Here is a 24,105-nt window from a genome sequence, read left to right on the forward strand (position 1 = left end):
TCAAGAAAGTTCTACAAAGTTCTAGAATGCAACGCTCCCTGGGTAACCCCAACCCTTTAGAATAATAACAGAAGCTACAGTGGCCTTCAAGGACAAGAACAATTCTAAATTCTAAACAATGCACCTGATGACATTCCAAAAACATGGATTCCTCCGTAAGACTTACCTGCTCAATGGACAAAATGTAACATTAATATTTGTAATTCTCCGCTCAGGAGGATAATTCAGATTATTGGCAGAGGTGATTTTACACCAATGAGGACATATTGATGAATGAGGATATTGATTTTAGCTAATACATTACCTAAATGTTACACAGTGTCCCTTTAAGTATTGAACTTAAAGGTGCAGACAGCAATCCTAGAGAACGCTTGTTTTCAAAATAATTTTCTCAAAAGCAGTGAATATCTACTCACGATCAACTACCTGTCTGTACTGTGTGTGTGTGTGTGTGTGTGTGTGCTGAAAATAAATCCAGTGTTAATACACAGCCTAGGCTCTGTAAACAGGCATGTTGCTATCTATGGTAGGCCCTTTGTTTACGTTCCACATAGCGGGTTTACAGTGCCCAATTTATTTTCAGCGCACACACAGTACAGACAGGTAGCAGATCATGAGGAGATATTCAACTGATTTTGACAAAAAGCGTTCTCCAGAATCACTGACTACACCTTTAATGGTTTAATTGCAGCATCTCTAATCGGATAACTAAACGAATAAGACTTCAACAGGACTTTTAAACTGCATGTAAACACCTTTATCCGATCTACTTCGCACACAAATCGGCACATTAACGGACAAGAGAAGTCGTATAAGAACACCTAGATAAGTCGTTCGTTGTCGGCATTCTCTCTGCATGTATACAGGGATCGGATATCGCATATCGGACTTCTCGTTCTGTGCTTGTGTGCCTGCGCGTGATAGGCTACTACACCATGGGTTATTGACGGAAGAGAACCGGACGTGGCTCTAAAACCACTTGTTGAAAGCATGGTTGAAAGGGCTACAGCGCCACCTAGCATAGTGGAGACAGCCATGCATCGGACATTTATCCGATTTCTGAAAGGCCATGTATACTCAGACAAGTGACACGGTCCGTTCGAGTGTCTTGTTCGATATATGTGATAATCCAATCTAGTTGTGCCATGTAACCGCACTGACTGACTGCACCTTTTTTATGTGTCACATTTCTAAAAAGCTTCCTATGATAAAATCGTTTATTGGTTCAACCTTCTGAAAATCCTTTGTTCTTTAGTTTGACAGAATATAATGTTAATCTCGTTAATTGGAAAACTAGGATGAAAAATTTTCGTCAACGATCTTCTTTTTCTTGACTAAAATGAGACATTGACAAGTTAAGAAAAAAACATCTTTGTATTTTTTAATTACTTAAAGGCCTTACACGTTTTTATATATAGTGGGCGTCCTGGTGGAAATGCACCTGTTGGAAGACCAAGAAGAAGAAGAAGTACTATAGAATAAATAACTAAATACATCTTCACCTCATCGCTTGATATTGTGGGAAGACTTGAGGCAGTGGTGGATGATGCCATCTTTAGTAACTATAGCTTAGGAGCTTACCTGCCCGCACCACCAGACTCAGAGACAGCTTCATCCACCAGGCTGTCAGGAAGCTAAACTCTCTCCCCTCTTAACTGTCTTTGCATTATAATACACACCATACAGACTGAATTAGCTGATATTTATCTATCTTTAAAAATGCACTATACTACATGACACTTTGCTGCCAGTATTGACTGCCTTTTTGCACCATTATTTACTTTATTCATAGAGAAACTCCTATATTTTATGTCATTGTCTCTATCTTGTCTATTTTTAGTGTTGTCTCGTATATTGTTGTTTATGCCTGTGCACTTTTTATATGTTCACCGCGGGACAGGGGGAAACGTTTTCTCCACTCCCTTACATGTCTTGTACATGTGAAGTGTTGACAATAAAGCTGACTTTGACTTTTTACGCAAAAAAGTATGTGGAAAAAATTTACTAAAATGTGACTAATAGGCATATTCGCATAGCACTAAGCATTTTCGTGTAAAAACTAAGTCTAAAAATGATGCCAAAATGACAACTGAGAGAATATCATCTTGGTCTGTTGCTCTGAGAATCACCAAAATCGAATGCCAAAGACACAATATCCTGCCGCCCAACTGCCATCTGATGTTTACACACAAACATGTGCATGTGGGTTACATCTGCTGTGTAGCAAGAGGAAGCCCTGAGCAGTTACACTTTCAAGATATTTACACTAAGGTTGCGTTCCGAATCGCATACTCTTTCTTTTTTTCTATTCTACATACTATATCCGACGATAAAAATAATCTAGTTAGGATGCAGTAGGCATACTATTGGGACATACTTTACTCTCTTATTTCATCATAACATTGCGCCTTGATCTTGCCTCATGCTTATATATCCGTCGCATCCCCGTTTGTTTTCATATGGAGGCTTCGTTGATGTGACGTCACTTCACGTGCGCACTGGATTGTGGGTCAGAATCGCCCCAAATAGGATGCACTTTTCAACACTAACAATCTTGGCCGCATGAAGTAGGACATCCGGGTACTTCTAACCATCCTAAATCTGGCCACAAGAATCGGGACATCCTAAATCTTTTTTCTACATACTATATAGTAGAAAGTATGCGATTCGGAACGCAACCCATAACAAGCAGTTGCATTCTACCATGAAATACTTACTTTGTGTGTACGTCACCTTGTGCATCGCTCTGATTGGTCGTAGAGCTATCCAATCACGTGCAGTGGTATTTGAAATGCACAAGTAGGAGCCGCCCCTTGAGTTGGGAAGGTCTATTGATCGTGGCCAGACCCTCTATCGTTCTAGATATGGGTCTGGAACTCCAGGCTAACAGGCAGTTGCATTCTATCATGAAATACTTAATGTGTGTGTTCCCCTTCACACTTGCAATTAAATTGAATAAAACTAACAATATAAGATATAACAACATATTTAAAAGACATATCTCACACTCTCTCCCTCTATCTCTCTCTCTCACACTGTCTCCCTCTCTCTCTCTCTCTCTTTCTCACACTCTCACGCTCTCTCCCTCACACTATGTCCCTCTCTCCCTCTCTCTCTCTCTCTCTCCCCCCTCTATCTCACACTCTGTCCCTCTCTCCCTCTATCTCTCTCCCTCTCTCTCACACTATCTCCCTCTCTCACACTCTCTCCCTCTATCTCTCTCCCTCCCTCTCTCTCACTCTCTCCCTCTATCTCTCTCTCTCTCCCTCTCTCTCTCCCTCTATCTCTCTCTCTCTCTCCCTCTCTCTCTCACACTATCTCTCTCTCTATCTCTCTCTATCTCTCTCTCTCTCTCTCGCTCTCTCTCTCACACTATCTCTCTCTCTCTCTCTCCCTCTCTCTCTCACACTATCTCTCTCTCTCTCTCTCTCTCTCTCTCTCTCTCCCTCTCTCTCTCACACTATCTCTCTCACACTATCTCTCTCTCTTCCTCTCTCTCAAAATTTCTTTAAAGAATAAGCTAAAATATGGTACAAGGACACTGAGATCTCACAATATGTAAAGGTCACGGTGACCTTTGACCTCCAACATCTATTCAGTTCATCTTTGAGTCAGAGTGTGTGTGTGTGTGTGTGTGTGTGTGTGTGTGTGTGTGTGTGTGTGAGTGAGTGAGAGAGACAGAGAGAGAGAGAGAGAGAGAGAGAGAGAGAGACAATAGTGCAACGTTTGAAGAAAATTCCCGGAAGTGTTTTGGAGATATTGCGTTCACAAGAAAAATGTTTACTCTATTCAGCTGCAGTTTTTCAACTAAATCAGACGAATAATTCAGATCAAACTGCTGTTGTGTTGTTGTCATGTGTTATTTTATTTCATTTAACCTTTATTTATACTGTAGAGATGAATTGAGGTGTGTGTGTGTGTGTGTGTGTGTGTGTGTGTGTGTGTGTGTGTGTGTGTGTGTGTGTGTGTGTGTGTGTATGACCCTCATTTACAAAGTCAAGTCAAACAAATGCAAGGACAACAACACAAACACAATATACAATGCAAATACATCAAATACACAACAAGCCGATAAAGAGAGAAAAACAATTTAAACATTTAGACAGCGATGTAGAATGGCAGGCAGCTATTAAAATGAAATGGGTGAAAGTACAATATAGCCTAATTAAAACTCACTCTCTTCCTCTCTCTCTCTTTCTGTCTCTTCCCCTCTGTCTCTCTCTCCTTCCCTCTTGTCTCTCCTTCTCACTCTCTCTTTCTCCTTCCCTCTCTATCTCCTTCCCTCTCTCTGTGTGCAAACCAGAAGTAGTGAACTAACACACAGGGAGATATTGATTGTATAAGTTCCCTGCACAGCGGTCAGTCATGTGCATGTGTGTTACATAGGGTCAGATGTATGTGAAGTATGGATTCAATCGTTCTCTCTGTCCGTCTCTCCCTCCATCTGTCTCTCTCCCTCTCTGTCTCTCTCTCTGTCTGTCTGTCTCTCTCTCTCCCTCCATCTGTCTCTCTCTCTGTCTCCCTCTCTTTGTCGTTCTGTCTCTCTCCCTCTCTCTTTGTCTGTCTGTCTGTCTCTCTCTCTCTCTTTGTCTGTCTGTCTCTCTCTCTCTCTCTCATACATAAGCACTTTGTTTGAACTGTTGAATTGTGAAACTTTAAATAAAGTGTTTTGTAAAAATCAAAAAAATCTTCCTCTCACTCTCTCTTCCCTATCTTCTCCCTCTCACTCTCTCCCTCTATATCTCTCTCTCTATCTCCCTCTCTCTCTCTCTATCCCTCTCTCTCTCTATCTTCTCTCCCTCTCTCTCTCTTCCTCTCTCTCTTCTTCCCTATCTTCTCTCTCTCTCCCTCTCTCTCTCACTTCCTCCCTCTCCCTCTATCCCTCCCTTCTCTCTCTCCCACTCTCTCTCTCTCCCTGTCTCTCTCTCATACACACACTCTCTCCCTCTCTCTATCCCTCTCTCTCACACTCTCTCTCTCCCTCTATCTCTCTCTCTCTGTCTCCCTCTCCCTCTCTATCCCTCTCCCTCTCTCTCTATCCCTCCCTTCTCGCTCTCCCTCTCTCTCTCTCTATCCCTCTCTCTCACTCTCTCAAAACATGCTTTGAGTGAGTGAATGAAACAAAGACAGTAGAAAGCAGAGTAAGGACGGGATGTGAATGTTAACAGGCCCGGGGCAATGGGTCAGAGTTGCCATGGTGAGTAAGGGGCTTGAAACAGTATGTGTGTGTGTGTGTGTGTGTGTGTGTGTGTGTGTGTGTGTGTGTGTGTGTGTGTGTGTGTGTGTGTGTGTGTGTGTGTGTGTGTTTGAAACGCTATGGCAACAGGACAGACGGGAAATAACTGGAAAAAAAAGATTCCTGAAAAGAGAAATAAAGGCAGCCCCCGTTTTTGACTGTTCTCTTCTTCTCTCTCTCTCTCTCTCTCTCCCTCTCTCTCACACTCTCTCTCTCACACTCTCTCCCTCTCTCCCTCTCACACTCTCTCTCTCTCACACACTCTCTCCCTCTCACACTCTCTCCCTCTCTGTCCCTATCTCTCTATATCTATATCTCTCTCCCTCTCTCTCTCACACTCTCTCCCTCTCTCTATCACACTCTCTCCCTCTATCTCTCTCTTTCTCTCTCACACACTCTCTCTCTCCCTCTCTCTCTCTCTCCCTCTCACACTCTCCCTCTATCTCTCTCTCTCTCCCTCTCTCTCACACTATCTCCCTCTCTCTCACACTGTCCCTATATCTCTCTCTCTCTCCCTCTCTCTCACAGTCTCTCCCTCTCTCTCTCACTCTCCCTCTCTCTCTCTCTCACACTCTCTCTCCCTCTCTCACACTCTCTCCCTCTCTCTCTCACACTCTCTCTCACACTCTGTCCCTATCTCTCTCTCCCTCTCTCTCACACTCTCTCACGCTCTCTCAAAAATGCTTTGAGACACACACACACACACACAAACACACACAAACACACACACTTTTAACGATATACTGTTATCCCCTGCCCTGTAGTTGTCTCACTATGTTGTAATTGTCTCACTCATTCACTCATTCACTCACTCACTCATTCACTCACTCATTCTCTCACTCACCCAGAATATTTTTTCCACTGTTGAGCTTGGTTAATTAATCAAACCAGACCATCAGTGCAAAATAATGCTATTTCTAAATAGTTTTTCTTTATGCCTTTGTCATGGGTATATACGCTCACCCAGGAACAACAGCTGGCGTGGTAAAAACACTGCCGCTTCTGTCCAAAGGGGGACGCTAGAATTAACACAAAGCAAAAGTTCCTCGGAGCACCTTTAATTTTATATTTTAAAAGCGTGTATGAACTCTTTCTGTCTGTGTGTGTTTTCCTCTGTAGATCAATCACTCATTCACTCACTCACACACACACACACACACACACACACACACACACACACACACACACACACACACACACACACACACACACACACACACTTACTTGTTCTCTCGCTTACTCACTCACTGAAACACTCACTCACTCACTCACACACACACACACACACACACACACTCACTCACTCACTCACCCCCCCCCACTCCCCCCCCCCCCCACACACACACACACTGAACTTAACTCTTTCTGTGTCTCTGTGTGTGTGTGTGTGTCCTGTCTAGATTCCCGGGGCAGCTATGGACAGAGTGAGCCTGCTGTGGCGCCTGCGACGTCGGGCGCGGCGCGGTGTCATCTGCATGTCTTTCTTCTGCATCTCCATGGCTCTGCTCTACGCCATCTGTGCCGAAAACAGCGTCCCCGTTACGGACGCCATCTTTGGTGTCCGAGCAAGAACCAGGGCCCAGCCGAGAACACACTCGGTCATCAAGGTACGTATATAGCTGCTGCCATGTTGGGGAGAAAATAAAAATAGTAAGGTTTACCTCTCTCTCTCTTTCTGTCTCTTCCCCTCTCTCTCTCTTTCTGTCTCTTCCCCTCTCTCTCTCACTCTCTCTCTGTCTCTCTCTCCCTCTCTCTCTCTGACTATCTCTCTCCCTCTCTCTCTCTTTCTGTCTCTTCCCCTCTCTCTCTCTCACTCTCTCTCACTCTCTCTCCCTCTCTTCCTCTCTCTCTCTTTCTGTCTCTTCCCCTCTCTCTCACTCTCTCTTTCTTCGTCCCTCTCTCTCTCCTTCCATCTCTCTCTCTCCTTCCCTCTCTCTCTCCCTCTCTCTCTGTGACTATCTCTCTCTCCCTCTCTACCTATCTCTCTCTCTCACTCTATCTTTCTCCATCTCTCTCTATCCCTCTCACTCTATCTCTCTCTCTCTCTCTCTCTCTCCCTCCCTCTCTAAATAATAATGTGCATTTTGTTGTAAAGTTTGAACAACATTCAAAGATATTTTGCCTTTTTAAAATATATTCTTCTTCATTTTATAAACCAACATATGAACAAATCCTTCTGTAACAACTTTCAAAATAGTGCTGAGAATGATTATGGAAAGTTTAGTTGATGTAAGTGCTTCAGAAGTTGAAGGAAACAGACAAGGTTTAGTCAAATAAACAATTAAATGTGCATTCTGGAGTCGCGAAAGAACCAGAGCCCAGCCTAGAACACACTCTGTCATCAAGGTGTACATGAGGCTGCCATGTTTGAAAAAAATTAACTAAAGTTGAGATAATGGGCGTTAAAGATGGTTGTATTTAAGCAGTATCACATGAGCGACACCATAGCGACCTCGAGTGTGATATTGATTTTATACAGCAGTTTTACAACTTAAATTCATAAGTTTACTTTAAAAATAGATCTTTGATCATTTAAGAATGTATTTGCTTCCGCCAACACAAATAGTCCGCCAACAGCAGTCAGCGGAGCGCGTTGCTAAGCAACGTGTAAACCACTTGACAGGACTGAACTAGTCCTGCAGTGTTTACTCTGGTAACATTAACCACGGCGGCCCGATGTCCTGTTAAAATCACCGAAGTAAAGTTACAGCGAATCTGGTTGGTTAAAAGGTCTGCTGCTCAATCCAAACCCCCACGCTTCATTTCCCAGAGTTTATGAGTATTTCTGCCCGGGAGAAGTTCTACAATGAGGTGGAAATGCTACGCTAGGCTGCGCCGCCGCTACTATCATCCAGCAGACTGAGTTTATATCCACACACTATGTAAACATAGGGGCCACATTTGTAGGCCTACTGGTTGGGCGTGTTTGTTCACACTGGGTTTAGGACACTTCCTCGATAGTATAGTGGACAGTATCTCCGCCTGTCACGCGGAAGACCGGGGTTCGATTCCCCGTCGGGGAGTAACTTTTAAATTTTTTATCCCTATAGTTAAGTAAAAACATATTTCATAGGCTAGGCTAAACTAGGCTGCGCCGCAGCTATTATTGTGTAATGTATTATTGTTGTGTGTGTGTGTGTGTTTGTGTGTCTGTCTGTCTGTCTGTCTGTGTGTGTGTGTGTGTGTGTGTGTGTGTGTGTGTGTGTGTGTGTGTGTGTGTAATGGGGGGGCAGTGTGTTAGCGCTGCAATCACAGACGCTAAGAATGATTATGGAAAGTTTAGTTGATGTAAGTGCTTTAGAAGTTGAGATTGTTGTTTCAGAGTATTGAAAAAATTGACATTTTGAACTAAGGACCCACCGTAGCTGGCAACCTGCCCATTGGTAGGCCTACTGATTCATCGTGTTTTTTCACAGTGAGTTCAGGACCCTTCCTCGATAGTATAGTGGACAGTATCTCCGCCTGTCACGCGGAAGACCGGGGTTCGATTCCCCGTCGGGGAGTAACTTTTCTATTTTTTACCCTATATTTTAGTCAAAACATGTTTTATTTGACACTGGGACACAAATTAAGAATTAAGTTAGACATATATTAATGCTTACATTTTAGTTATATTTTATAATGTCATTTCAAACACTTCTTCACAGATTCACAATGTGTGTCTAAGGGTTTATTCACACCTGCCGTCTTAAGTTCGGTTGAAACGAACTCAGGTGCACTTCCGCCTTCGGTGCGCATCTTTCAGGAAGGTGTGATTACAGCAATCGCACATGGGGGCGGACCAAACAGGCGCTCCGAGACCCAGCTAAAGAGGCGGTCTCGGTGCGCTTCCAAACGCACTCTGCTGCAGTTCGTTTGTGGTGTTTTTACCATGCCAGCTGTTGTTCCTGGGTTAGCATATATACCCATGACAAAGGCATTAAGAAAAACTATATAAAAATAGCATTCTTTGCACTGATGGTCTCGTTTGCTGTTACATGTAATTTATGACCATCAGAGGGAAAATGAGACTGTTTCAGGAATACTTAAGTTCCTCGTAGCACCTTTAAACTTAAACCAAAGTCCACCCTGTATGTTTATTGACACCTTTCTAACTTCTACCCCCCTTTAGGTGCTTAGGGGAGGGGCTAAGCCGATGCTAGTGGACCCTCAGAAACTGCCTGGCGTGGTTCCCGGAGACCCAAACCGACCAATCCCTGTGCTCTCTTCCCCTAACCACACACACGAAGCCGCAGAGACCACCACACCCAAACGCAAGCCGAGAGATCGCGAGCCTTCCGGGTTTTTCTCCAGGTTTGATTGATTGATTCTTCCATTTTATATTGATCACTGCTGCTTTTTAAATATTTTAAATGTCTGTTCACTTTTCTAATGTCTATTCTACACTTGATGTATTTTAACCTTGATGTATTTCATGCCCCTGTAAAGCACTTTGAATGGCCTTGTGTCTGAATTGTGCTATAGAAATAAACTTGCCTTGCCTTGTAAGGTGTCCCTGAGTGCCGAGAGAAAGGCGCCTTTAAACCTGCAGTGTGTAGAATTTTGGGTTTTATTTCCTAGCAGATTTTGTAGAAAGTAATTATAATATCCATAAGTAAGTTTAATTTAGTGCATAATAGCTGAACATTTTTTTTTAATTATTATTTTTTCCCTTAGAAAGGGTCTCATATATGTCTATATTTCTGCATATTTTGGACCAAGGCCTAGTGCCGCCATCTTGAAAGTGTCATAGTTGGAATGTCATCAGGTGCATTGTTTAAAATTTAGAATTGTTCTTGTCCTTGAAGGCCACTGTAGCTTCTGTTATTATTCTAAAGGGTTGGGGTTACCCAGGGAGCGTTGCATTCTAGAACTTTGTAGAACTTTCTTGATGATGTCATATTACACACTGCGCCTTTAAATAAAATGTATTATTATTTTTATTGATTGATTGATTGATTACATTTATTTCAGACATATAAAATGAAAAGCTCGAAAATACAAAAAACAAAAATTATCATGTTCAAATTAATTATTTCACAAATAAGGAAGAGAAAAAGCAGATTACATATTGATATGTCTGAAAAGGAGTTCTAAGAAGAAGTAACACTTATTTAATCCCCTTTTGCACAGCTCAATAATGAATATTTATTAATGTAAATTAACTTCCCGTGTATCTTATTTATACAATCTTTCTATAAATAATTTGCTATACTATATTCATGATACTATATTTGACATTTACATCCATACGTACATATATACAACTTGATAGACTATGTAAATAACCCATAGATAGTAAATAATATGGATGAAGCATCCGGGCTGACCTCAGTTATTCACACGGCATCCAATAATCCTGGTTTGTGCGCGTCGCCATCTTGTGAGATTTTTACTCCGCCTCACGTCGGGGGGAGGGAGATAGCTGACGTATACCTCCGAGGCAAAGTGAGGGACAACAGGAGGAGAGCTGTCACTCAAGAGATCGCGCCAATACATTTTAACCTCCGATAAAATAAAAACTAGCGTGGTCCAAAAAAATTCACCCCCGGCCCAGGCTGTGAATAGGTTTAATAAGACTTTGAAAACGGCCTGTTTAACAAGTGAGTCAAAGAAAAACTGCTCGGTCTTGGCACCACCCCCCAGTGGCACTTTCTGGTTACTACAGTTGTGGTCACTTCCTTATTGGATGCTGGTAATAAAAATCACTGAGGTTGGGGCTTGAAATAACCGTAACTTAGCTATAAATTCCGGTAAAATTTTATTTTATTTTATTTTATTTATTTATTTATTTATTTATTTATTTATTTTTATTATTATTTTTTTTTATATTTTTTTTTAGAATTTGAGCACAGAAGTACAGTTCATGTAAAAAAAAAAACATAAATAAATATTTTCCAGAGCTGTATATTAACAAAAAAAATATCACTTACTTACTTTTTCCTTTTAACCAGGTTGTTACCGCGCCCCTTCACGCGTGCGTTGGAAACCCTGTTTGGCGGGCGGCGGCGGGGGGAGATGAGCGGGAAAGTGGGGGAGGTGGAGTTCTTCAGAGCGCAACAGGGAGCGAAGGGAGACGTTTGGGACGACGAGATGTCCAGTAGTATGCTGGGCAGCAGACTGAAGAAGGTGGTCCAGAACTATCAGGTGAGTTTATAGATGGATGGATGGATGGAGGGAGGGAGGGAGGGAGGGAGGGAGGGAGGGATGGATGGATGGATGGATGGATGGTTGGATGGATGTCCAGTAGTATGCTGGGTAGCAGACTGAAGAAGGTGGTCCAGAACTATCAGGTGAGTTTAAAGATAGATAGATAGATAGATAGATAGATAGATAGATAGATAGATAGATAGATAGATAGATAGATAGATAGATAGATAGATAGATAGATAGATAGATAGATAGATAGATAGATAGATAGATAGATAGATAGATAGATGGATAGACTTTTCTTAAATGTAATCCCTGGAACACTGTTTGAAGTTGGAAAGCGTCTTACCTTTGGTTCCAGGAGCCTCAAAATTATTTGTGTTGTATGTTTTGATTCCTGATGATAGAATCATTCAATACTAGGAATTGGTATCCAATTTAGTATCGATTATCCATCCGTAATCTGAGCTATTTCTAAACCTTCTTGTGTTTTTCTTTCAGGCGATGAATAAGTACGGAGTGGAGACGTCTGGGCCGGGCGGAGTGTCCAGCCGACCCAAGCTGAGCGCTCCTCAGCTGCTGTGCCAGTTGAAGGAAAAGGTGGAAGTCCAAACTTTGACCGCGGACTTTGCGCCCTTCTCCTCGCTGCCGTGGGCGACTCAGCTGCCCCAGGACCAGCTCACCTCAGAACTGGGTCCGTACAAGAGCTGTGCTGTGGTGTCATCCGCAGGGGCCCTACGCTACTCCGGGCTGGGCAAAGAGATCGGTGAGAATATGATGGATGGATGGATGGATGGATGGATGGATGGATGGATGGATGGAGGGAGGGAGGGAGGGACAGAGAGACAGAGAGAGAGAGAGACAGACAGACAGACAGACAGACAGACAGACAGACAGACAGACAGACAGACAGACAGACAGACAGACCGATCGATTGGGCAAAGAGATCGGTGAGAATATGTCAATGTGAATGGATTTTGATTTAGATTTGATTTCTGCTGATTTCTTGAGTGAGTGGGTGGATGGATGGATGGATGGATGGATGGATGGATGGATGGATGGATGGATAGATGAATAGATGGATATCTAATCTGTCTATTAAAGCATCAAAATACAAAAAAATAATCGTAAATAAAGAAAAGGCCTGGGAAGTGTGTGTTTATTCATTTATGGCTTTCAAATCGACGAGTTTAACACCTGGCCCAACAAAAACAGCATTATTAAGCCTTATAATTAAAAACAGACTGGCCTACTATAAGCTACCTAAATAGAGTTATATAAATGGGGTAACAAGTCATGTGAAAGCTTAAAGGTGCAGTGTGTAATATGACATCATCAAGAAAGTTCTACAAAGTTCTAGAATGCAACGCTCCCTGGGTAACCCCAACCCTTTCGAATAATAACAGAAGCTACAGTGGCCTTCAAGGACAAGAACAATTCTAAATTTTAAACAATGCACCTGATGACATTCCAACTATGACACTTTCAAGATGGCGGCACTAGGCCTTGGTCCAAAATATGCAGAAATATGGACATATATGAGACCATTTCTAAGGGGGAAAAAATATTCAAAAAAATATTTTCAGCTATTATGCACTAAGTTAAATGTACTTATGGATATTATAATTACATTCTACAAAATCTGCTAGGAAATAAAACCCAAAATTCTACACACTGCAGGTTTAAAATGTGGGGAAATCATTGAGGGACTAGTAAGCACCCAAAACAAACATAACAGCCATAGAGTCACAATACAAAAACAGTTGGCCGTCTCCACTTCACATTAGCATATCCTGTTTCCTTTGTTATACCCACAAGATATTTACAGACATAGAAACAGAAAGGGTTTTGCATCAGTAACTCAGAAAAGGTATCACTTCTTCCTACCCTGTTTCAAACACCAGTTAGTATCCAAACAATAAAATATATTGTCATGGAGGATTTCTGCTGTTTGCAATTGTAAATCGCAATACAAAACAAATCAAATATGTATTTATCTCTACATTACTTAAAGCTCACATATTATGCACTTTGCTGTCAATTGTATATGGTCTAAGTGGTCCCTAATACTTATTTTTTTAAATGTTTGCTGAAAAACCCGTTCAGATCATTTATTGTAGCAAGCCTCTATACCCTGACGTTCCTCTGGTCTCCGGATGACCTATATTGGTGTCTGCAGCCCGCGATCTGGCTGGCCCCTCCCACCTCTCTGCCGGGCCCTCCCACCGTCTCTGCCGGGCTTACGTGATACTAGAGAGACACTGCGTGACTGCGAACAGTGTTTACCCGGAACGAAGCCATACTTTGACATAACAGTTTGACATGACCTGACATGATTAAAACCAGTGAAAACAGTAGCTTCAAAGTTTGATTTCTACAGGAATAACTTCCCACCCTTTGTGGGAAAGCTAAGTTAGTGTAATAGAAGCAACACTCTGCATGGTTTGCTGTACTATGGGCATCTTGTCGACAGCTTAGCGGGGAAAACAACATGGCTGTCGCTCGGAACATTTTCCAGAGGATCTCGGGGCCGTGGACCAATAAGAAATGGGGGGGGGGTGGGGTTATCATAGACTACTGCTAATGTGGGGGGGAAGCATGGACATATAAAGAAAATATGGGGATGTGGCTGTGCAGTCTATGACGTCATAAACGGCGAGAATTCTGACTGGAGTATATTGGGGGGGAGGGGTGGGGGTTTCAGAAAGGGGGAGAGTGTTATTTTCTTTGATATTTTGGCAGTCTCTAGGCACACCGTGGACCCATGGATATATTAGAACACATTTAAAAAGTGCATTTAGCATAATATGTGACCTTTAATGGAAATGCTCTTAATAACAATATTTTTTGGGGGGAATTTGGTAGAAATGTTGACAGTAGTTTATAGAATAAAACCAAAATGTTCATTCTACTCAAACATATGCCTGTAAATAGTAAAACAAGAGACACTGAACATTTGGAGTGATTTCGTAATTTTTTCCACAGCTGTAGTTGATTCTAAAAGGCAAAAAAAATGTAATGTTGAATTGTTCTGTTATAATAATGTTTTATTTTTTCTTTATTATTAAATTCCAGACTCCCATGATGCAGTTCTTCGCTTCAACGCGGCGCCGACCACCGGCTACGAGAAAGACGTCGGATCGAAAACCACAATTCGCCTCATTAACTCACAGGTAAAAACACACACTGATAAACAGTACAGAACATATAGGGCCGGTTTCTCAGACATGGATTAAACCTAGTTCTGGACTAAATTGTACTTTCAATGGACAATCTCCATTCAAAATACAATTTAGTCCAGGGCTAGGCTTAATCCATGTCTGAGAAACTGGCCCTTAGACGATAGAAATAAAAGGTATCTCAAGATTCAAAGGAATGTGTGTTGTATCTGAAACAGTGAGACTGCAATTCCTCAGAGGGGGGAATTTGTAGATTTTTAACTGATTTAAAGCTGGGGTATATGATTTGGGAGAAAATAGCAGTTGGGATAGAGATTCGGATTCAAATACCTCAACCGCTCCACTTGTTCTCTTTGGTCCCTCCCCTATGGTCCCTCCCTGACACGCTCTACACCAACAACGTCGGTGCCAAAGTGAATGGACAGTCCCAACAGCCAATAAGAACAGAGAATCGGAGCCTCGCTCTGATTGGTCAAAGTGTACAGCTCATGTTTGACCAATCAGAAATCATATACCCCAGCTTTAAGTTATCTTATTTAGTCAAACTTTATTAGAGGCACAATGAAATTCGTCTTTTTCTCATCTCCCCTCTCAAGTTCCCACACTCCAGAGGGGGTCCTCACACAGGGTCAGCCATAGTACAGCGCCACTGGAGCACTGTGTGGGGTTAAGTGTCTTGCTCAAGGACACAATGGTAGAGATTGTGGGCACCTTAGATGTAATAGCAGCCACCACTAGTTTTACACCCTCCTGTCCGGTGACGGGAATCGAACCAGCGACCTTGTGGTTACTGAATAATAATTGAAAAAAATAATATTTGATTTTTTTTTTTTAAAGTATACGCTATGGCAGGAATCAAGGAGATAGACTAATAAATAGTTTATAAAAATATCTTAATCAGTTCAAATCAATATTTTAATTCAATTAATATTATAATAATAACTATAAAGTTTAAAAATAGATTAAAAAATAACATTGTTAAACAAATTATATAATTAAGGTCAATAACTAAGATTAATTTAAAGCTATAGTATGTAACTTCTGTCGCCCCCATGAGGAATTCTGAGTTATTTCAACAACACTGTCGGTGCATCTACATGAGGTAAAGCCTTCAGTGATGGCTCATGGATTTTATACCTTCTGCTGTACGTCCAGTTTTTTTCTTAGCAGTAGAATCAACAACTGAAACATTTCTTGGGCTCTTCTTGGGGATTTTTCTGAACTCCTGCACCAGTGTCAGGGGGAGAGGGGGGGGGGGGACACCAGTTTGTAAACACTGCCATACTGAGAAATACAGAGAGAGTTTTGAGGAGCTGATAATAGGCTTAATCAACTTTGTGTCAATTCGTTTGGCGAAGACTTGAATGTAACCGAAATTCATTCATATGAAAAAGTTACGCACTATAGCTTTAACTATATATTTAGCTATTTACTATATATATAAGTATATATATAAAAACAAATGTTAAATTGATGTTTAAGTTGGTGTGAAAATATAGCAGCATTGATTATTGCTTACTGTGATTTGTGTTTTTTCACTGTTCGTCAGTAGACAAGCTAACAATGCTACAGAAAATAGCATTCCCACACCATAGACCAACTCTGTAACAATAAAACAGCTTTAATTAACACAAAATAAAAGGCAATCAAGCCAAAGTAAGCACTTGTGTTTAGGACAAATCTTATATAGAGACAATAAGCAAACAAAGCTACAAATACGTGTCTTTGGTGGAGTGTTAAGAACTCTTCCTTGATAGTATAGTGGACAGTATCTCCGCCTGTCACGCGGAAGACCGGGGTTCGATTCCCCGTCGGGGAGTAACTTTTCAATTTTTTCCCCCCCTTTAGTTAAGTAAATGCCCTGTTTTATTTTACACTTTGACACAAATTAACATTTACAGGTGCCACGAGGAACTTTTAAATATTTTATTAACAGTTTAATTTAATGCTGATGATCATAAATGACATGTAACAGCAAACGAGACCATCAGTGCAAAGAATGCTATTTTTAAATAGTTTTTCTTAATGCCTTTGTCATGGGTATACGCTATACCCATGACCTACAGCTTGACGTGGTGAAAACACTACCGCTTTTGTCCAAAGGGGGCGCTAGAATTAACACATACTGAAAGTTCCTCCTTGAACCTTTTTTTTAAGAGTAAAAAGTCGAAACTTCGACTTTGGGAGTATTTTTCTTATTTTTTAAGATTTTTTTTTATTTAAATTTTTTTGAAGAGGAAGTTTTTTTAGGAGGGGTAAAAAAAATAAAAAATAAAAAATAAAATAAAAACGTAGTCGTAAAAAAATATAAAAAAACACTTTTCAAAATTTCAACTTTAATCTCGAAATGTTGACTGTATCCTCGAAATGCATAGTGAAAAAAAATCCTTCTTATACATTTTTTTTCTTCCTGTGGCCCTAATAATCGTTAGTAGGAACCCTAGCAGGTAACTGGGCATCTTCAAATAAAATATAGAAAATCCACCGTTGTTTTCTCTGCTCAAAGCACATCCCCAACTTTGAAGAATTTGCCAAACCTACCGAGTATGACGTGTTAATACACACAGCCTAGGCTCTGTAAACTAAAGGCCAGGACACACCAGTCCGACTTGTTTCTACTTGTTCCGACTACGCAAAAAATGGGGTCGGCCGTTTCAGGAAGCTCCAGGCTTCCCGTCGCGGCCAGAGAACACACCAAACTGACTGCTGACTTTCCGTACGCTCTGTTGCTTGCGCGGGACGTAATGTCTCCATAACAGCAGGCGGCGCTAATCTGTATTGTGGCCCGAAAAAATACGAAAGCCGGAAATGATGGGACAACTCTCTAGAGCATAAACATAGATAGAAATACGTATTTATATTTATGGACCATAAGAGCACAATTTTTAGCAGAGAGTGTCGAGCATGGTGTCGAGCAGTCAACAAGGGTTGATGCATGTGAGTACTCTCAAAACGAAACGAACAAACACATTAAAACGATGGCTAGCTGTTGTTAGCTGTTTGTGCTACCCGCCTCACTTCCGGGCTTCACTGATTCGCTAGCCCTCCACCAATCAAATTGCTCCAAATGAAAGACGGTCGGCCAGCCTGTCGCCGCCGATTGAACATGTTCAATCGGCGGCGACAGGCTCAAAACAAGCCCGACGACCTCTACGTCGGCCGACGTTACGGCACACACCAAACAGATTCGTCTCCCGACCCCCTATCGACTCTACGACGGCGATTTTCGGGCTGGTGTGTCCTGGCCTTAATATGCAAACAAAGGGGCCCACCATAGCTGGCAACATTCCCATTTGTAGGCCTACTGGTTGGGCGTGTGTGTTCACAGTGAGTTTAGGACTCTTCCTCGATAGTATAGTGGACAGTATCTCCGCCTGTCACGCGGAAGACCGGGGTTCGATTCCCCGTCGGGGAGTAACTTTTCAATTTTCCAAAGTGTACAGCTCATGTTAACTTTGACCAATCATAAATCATATACCCCAGCTTTAAGAAACACCAAAAATGACAAAAAAAAAGTGATCATCTGCATAAAAAGTGATTTTTTAGTCAAATAAAAAGGTATTTCAGCAGTAGAAGAGGACCGCGGTTCGATTCCCCGTCCGGGAGTAACTTTTTGATTTTTACCCCTTTAGATCTCTGAAAACTAGGGCTGTCAAGCGATTAAAAAAATTATCTAATTTATTACAGGCTCTGTGATTAATTAATCTAAATTAATCGCAAACTTATATGACACTTTTTTGCCTGTTTATAAACAGCTGTAGACTATCCTACAGTTTGTTTCGCTCTCTCTCTCTCTCTCGCTCTCTCTCTCTCTCTCCCCCTCTCCCCTTAGCCAGGTTTCTAAGCTACATGAAATAAAATACTGCTGCTTTAATTACTGCCGGTAAAGGGGACTGGGTATCTTCAAATGAAATATAAAAAATCCACGGATGTTTTTTCTGCTCAAAAAAATCCCCAACTCTAAAGAATTTGCCAAACCTACTGAGTATGACGCTGGGTTAGGCCTACTGGTTGGTCGTGTTTGTTCATAGTGAACTTAGAACTCTTCCTCGATAGTATAGTGCACAGTATCTCCGCCTGTCACGCGGAAGACCGGGGTTCGATTCCCCGTCGGGGAGTAACTTTTCAGTTTTTTACCCCTTTAGATAAAGAAAAACCTTTTATTTGACACTTTAGCACAAATCAAAAATTAAGTAAGACAAACGTTACAGCTTAAATAATATTTATTATTATTCTCAGTGTTTCCCGCAGTGCTTTATGGCTAAGGGAGCGGCCTTAACAACGCCTTGACAATCGACCAATCGCTTAGCGGGTAAAATAAATTAATTAATTAAAAATAATAAATATACATACTTTTTTACTTGCATGCAGGCGGGAGAATGTAAAAATAAATATATATATTTTTTTACTTGCATGCAGGCAGGAGAATCCATTTAATCAAACCCCAATCTTTACTAAACAAACATAAAAATGACAAAAAAATTAAAAAAAGGGATCATCTGCATAAAAAGTGATTTTTTTAGTCAAATAAAAAGATATTTCAGCAGGAAAAGAGGACCGGGGTTCGATTCCCAGACGGGGAATAACTTTTGAATTTTTCCCCCTTTAGATCTCTAAAATCCTACTTTATTTTACATTTCGACACATATAAAATATTAAGAAAAAATAAGGACATCAATTACTGCTTAAATTATTATTATTATCGTTATATTATGTTGTTTCGTACACTTCACCCTGCCATACCAGAAATACTTTATTGATCCTAGAGGCTAAATCGTGTTGTTTCAGTTGTTCCCTTTGTTGAATATAAAATTAAAAAATATTAACGAATTAAAGGAACTTTTAATGTGTGCCATAGTGTAAAATGATATAGTTTCTATTGATCTAAAGGGATTAAAAAATTGAAAAGTTACTCCCCGACGGGGAATCGAACCCCGGTCTTCCGCGTGACAGGCGGAGATACTGTCCACTATACTATCGAGGAAGGGTCCTAAAACACCATGAACACACCTACCCAACCAGTAGGCCACACCCAGCATTATACTCAAAGTAGGCCTCTTAGGGGGACACTAACCACTACACCAAGAAAGCCCCCCCAGAATTAAAGCTGGGGGTATATGATTTCTGATTGGTCAAAGTTAACATGAGCTGTACACTTTGACCAATCAGAGCGAGGCTCCGATTCTCTGTTCTTATTGGCTGTTTGGACTGTCCATTCACCATGGCACGACTTTGTTGGTGTAGAGCGTGTCAGGGAGGAACCATAGGGGAGGGACCAAAGAGAACTAGAACTGCAAGCAGTTGTGAACGGGGCAGGGCCCCAGGACACTGCCTTTTCCGAGCTGCGAGCATGGACTAGTGGCCAACCCATTAGTACTGCATGCTGTGAATGGGAGCTTATTTTCCCATGAGCCTATAGGCAGATTTCCGCCGTCCACACCAATACAAGCGGCGAACAAGATTGTGTCTCCGCAAATTTTTTCTGGATATCAATCATAGGCTCAAACTTATCTTTAGACCATTTACTAATAAAACTGACGTTTTTTCATTTCAAAACGCCACCTCAAGCGTTTTATTAGCCCAACGGCTTTTAACGGCTTTCAGTTGGTTTTCGAGGGAGGAGGAGGGAGTGGGCAGCCGTGGGCAGCTGAACAGAGTCGTAGTGAAACAAATGTTTCGGTTTTCGGCCCGGTCTCCGAAAACCACTATATTACTTTCCAAAAACGGAGTGTAATATAAATATCACATATAGCGAATCATCGGGGGGGCGGGGGGAGGTTAGTGACTTATAGAAACTGCCCGCTAAAGGCTAAATCCTTTAGCTTACAATGCTACAGAACGAGAATGATTCTACATCCGCTACATCCGCTACCAGTCCGCCCGGTTGCCGCCCCCTCTTCCATGATAGGTCCATGGTGCCGCTACGTCATACGAAAAGGCGTGCCTGGCTCACATGAGAGCAGTATGGCCGCTTCCTTGTTGCTTCTTTGCGCCAATGAGCAGCTTTCATACGCTTTCACAGGAATGAATGGGCGCCATGTTTCAATACGGTGTCCATTTCTTTATATGTCCATGGAACGGGGGCCAAGCCTTCCACGCAACTCGGGAACGGGCGTTGCCGTTCGCGGCGCAGGCCCCTCGCTTCACAGAATCCGGGGATGTAAAGTTTTTGAATGTGGGATGTTCGGTTTGGGAGTTACAGACCAAAAGGCAAAAAAATTGCAGAGAAAGATGCTGGATAAGGAGATACTTTTTGTGTTTTTGGCGCCCCCTTTTGGCGAAATTGTCTTGATACAATGTATAGTTTTGGAGTTATGATCACTTACGTACAAGGTATTACAAGGAAGCTAATTGGCAAATCTTTAAAGCGCTACCGTTTGGTCTTCCGATGGTCGTAGAAAAATTCTTTATACAACTTTTGCTCGTGGGAGTCGGTAGAGCATAATTCTTTTGGTTTCATCCAAATCGGGCAAAAACTGTAGGAGGAGTATGTTTTTTTGACTGTCGGACTTTCGGTGTGGAAGTTATACACGTTTTCCTTTTTTTGTAGCGCCACCTAGTAGCCGGCATGTCTGAATTTTTTTGTCTGCGTACCAGGCACGGACCTGGATCTAGTCATGCAAGTGGCATGTCCCAACCCTTTACGGTTTGGGCTGCAGCACCAGTTTTATGTGGAGAAGAATAAAAGTCCCAGCAAAAACAATAGGGTTCCCTGCCCAGCAGGGCTATGGAACCGCGTTGCTCTGCAAAACGCGGTTCCAGGCCCTACTCGGGCTTGGCCCCCTAACAAGCGGTTGAGATATTTGGATTCAAATCTCCATCTGCCATTTTCTCCCCAAATCCTCCACCCCAGCTTTAATGTGTTTTTAATATAAATGTTTCTGTTCTGTTCCAGGTGATGGCGTCGGACGACCATCGCTTCCTGTCCAGCTCTCTGTACAGCTCAGGTGCTCTCGTGGCCTGGGACCCCGCCCCCTTCTCCGCCGACCTCACACAGGTAAACGTGTGTGTGTGTGTGTGTGTGTGTGTGTGTGTGTTGTGTCTGTGTGTGTGTGTTTGTGTCTGTGTGTGTGTGTGTGTGTGTGTGTGTGTGTGTGTGTGTGTGTTTGTGTCTGTGTGTGTGTGTTTGTGTCTGTGTGTGTGTGTGTGTCTGTGTGTGTGTGTGTGTTTGTCTGTGTGTGTTTGTGCGTGCGTGTGTGTGTGTGTGTGTGTGTGTGTGCGTGCGTGTGTGTCTGTGTGTGTGTCTGTGTGTGTGTATGTGTGTGTGTGTGTGTGTGTGTTTCTGTGTGTGTGTGTGTATGTGTGTGTGTGTGTGTGTCTGTGTAACCCTATTAGTGGAGCAGATAAGTGCTACAATCTTTAAATTTGTGATACAAGCGTGAAAATTGGCATGAGCATGAGTCTCCATGGGTCACTTGACAAGAAAATTGTCCGAAATTCAAATTTCAAATGTCTCGGGCAATTTTCTTATAAAAGCAGTAGTGTTTTTAATACGCCAGCTGTTGTTCCTGGGTGAGCGTATACCCATGACAAAGGCATTAAGAAAAACTACATCAAAATAGCTTTCTTTGCACTGATGGTCTCGTCTGCTGTTTTATGTAATTCATGATCACCAGAGGAAACATTTTAAAATTTCTGAATTACTTAAAAGTTCCTCGTAGCACCTTTAACTATAAAGACACTATATATTTCCTCTCTTGAAGTGGTACAACAAGACAGACTACCCGATCTTCACCCAGTACCAGAGATACAGGCGGGTCCACCCCATGCAGCCCTTCTACATCCTGCACCCGCGCTTTGAGTGGCAGGTCTGGCAGCGAATCCAAGACAACATGGCGGAACCCATACAGAAGAACCCGCCTTCCTCCGGCCTATTGGGTATCTGAAATATTACTAACTAAACTATCCCTGCGTTCCAAATCACATACTCTTTCTTTTTACTACACTACATACTAAAGTACAGAAGAGTTTTAGGGCCACAGACAGGAGAGAAAAAATAATCAGATAAGGAAGTTTTTTTTCTTCCATTATGTAGAGAAATGTCAAGAATAAAGACGAATACTCTAAAATGCTATTGGAGTTAGTGGGACATTTATGTATTTTCAGCATACTACAATTGAAATGCATGTGTTGGGACATCTTAAATCTTTTTCTGGTATACTTAATAGTAGGGAAGTATGGGGATTGGAACGCAGGCTCATGTAGGTTAATCTTGATGTATTTTCTTTGTTTTTACTATTTCTTAAAAGCAATTTATAATGTCTAATCTTGATCTATTCTTTGGCCCTGAATATCTACTGAGTATGTTGTGGCCTACTGGCTACGCGGGTTTGCTCACAGTAAGTTTAGGACCCTTCCTCGATAGTATAGTGGACAGTATCTCCGCCTGTCACGCGGAAGACCGGGGTTCGATTCCCCGTCGGGGAGTAACTTTTCAATTTGTTCACCCCTTTAGACAGATAAAAACATTTATTTTACACTTTGACAACAGATTAAAACATTAAAGTGAGGCAAAAATGCAGTGAGACATATTCCGGCTTAAATTATTACTATTATCATTATATTATGTTAGTTCCACTACCTGTCCGTACTGTGTGTGCTATAAACAAAAAGCGTGTCAGTAGAACATGTTTAAAATATCTGTGTACTGTAAATACATGATCAAATCTCCTAAATGGTCTAGTACTCATGCTGCTACTGGTGTGTGTGTGTGTGTGTGTGTATTTGTGTGTGTGTGTCTGTGTGTGTGTGTGTGTGTGTGCGTGCGTCTTAAATGTTATAATTCTCCTTTTTGTCCCTCCCAGGCACCGTACTTATGATGTCACTGTGCGATGTGGTTCACGTCTACGAGTTCCTGCCGTCGCGAAGAAAGACAGAGCTCTGCCATTACTACCAGCGTTTCTTCGATGCCGCCTGCACGCTCGGGGCCTACCACCCGCTACTGTATGAGAAAAACCTGGTCAAACGAATGAACCAGGGCACCGATCGCGACATCTACACCCACGGGCGGGTCACTCTGCCTGGGTTCGGCAAGCTCAACTGCACGCGGGCTCCTGGAGGGTCGACCGGCAACCATTGACTGTACAACGCAGAGGCAGCATATTAGGACACACACACACACACACAGACAGACAGACAGTCTCTCACACACACACACACACACACACACACAGACAGACAGACAGTCACGCACGCGCACACACACACACAAACAATGCAAAAACGAGCCCTGCATGAAGACAAGTACCGACGAAGGCGCATGAACTCTTCATACTCACTGCCGAACCCAAATGAACGCTGTGCCACTATAAATATCATGTTGCATAATACAAACCTACAAACACACACACACACACACACACACACACACACACACACACACACACACACACACTGATAGACGTGCCTGCTGTTCACACACACATATAATGACAACGATCAGCTGATAGTATTAATCCCTGAACCATGAACTAACTAAATAATGCACTTGTTAAGGACCATACCACTGCTATTTAAAGACCTACTTATAACACCTTAAAGACCTACTTCAACGGTGGGAAT

General features: G+C 42.1%; 2 protein-coding genes across 2 annotated transcripts in view; both read left to right on the top strand.

Moving 5' to 3' along the window:
* The window catches only part of ncf1 (neutrophil cytosolic factor 1), a 42,236-nt gene extending 32,416 nt beyond the window's left edge, over window positions 1–9,820 (top strand). The window contains exon 12 of the transcript XR_013845204.1: window positions 9,750–9,820. The gene's annotated coding sequence lies outside the window, so the exon portion shown is untranslated. The remainder of the gene's footprint in view (window positions 1–9,749) is intronic.
* st6gal1 (ST6 beta-galactosamide alpha-2,6-sialyltranferase 1) lies at window positions 6,643–23,623 on the top strand (the record flags this gene model as incomplete). Its single annotated transcript, XM_080040866.1, has 8 exons — window positions 6,643–6,843; window positions 9,348–9,529; window positions 11,170–11,362; window positions 11,867–12,131; window positions 14,441–14,538; window positions 21,440–21,541; window positions 22,248–22,422; window positions 23,349–23,623. The coding sequence occupies exons 1-8, from the start codon at window positions 6,652–6,654 to the stop codon at window positions 23,621–23,623; spliced, it is 1,482 nt and encodes a 493-aa protein (XP_079896992.1). The 5' UTR covers window positions 6,643–6,651.
* Window positions 23,624–24,105: the final 482 nt, after the last annotated feature.

The sequence above is a fragment of the Ammodytes marinus genome (assembly GCF_949987685.1).
Source record: "Ammodytes marinus genome assembly, chromosome: 14".
In the NCBI taxonomy this organism is placed as follows: domain Eukaryota; kingdom Metazoa; phylum Chordata; class Actinopteri; order Uranoscopiformes; family Ammodytidae; genus Ammodytes; species Ammodytes marinus.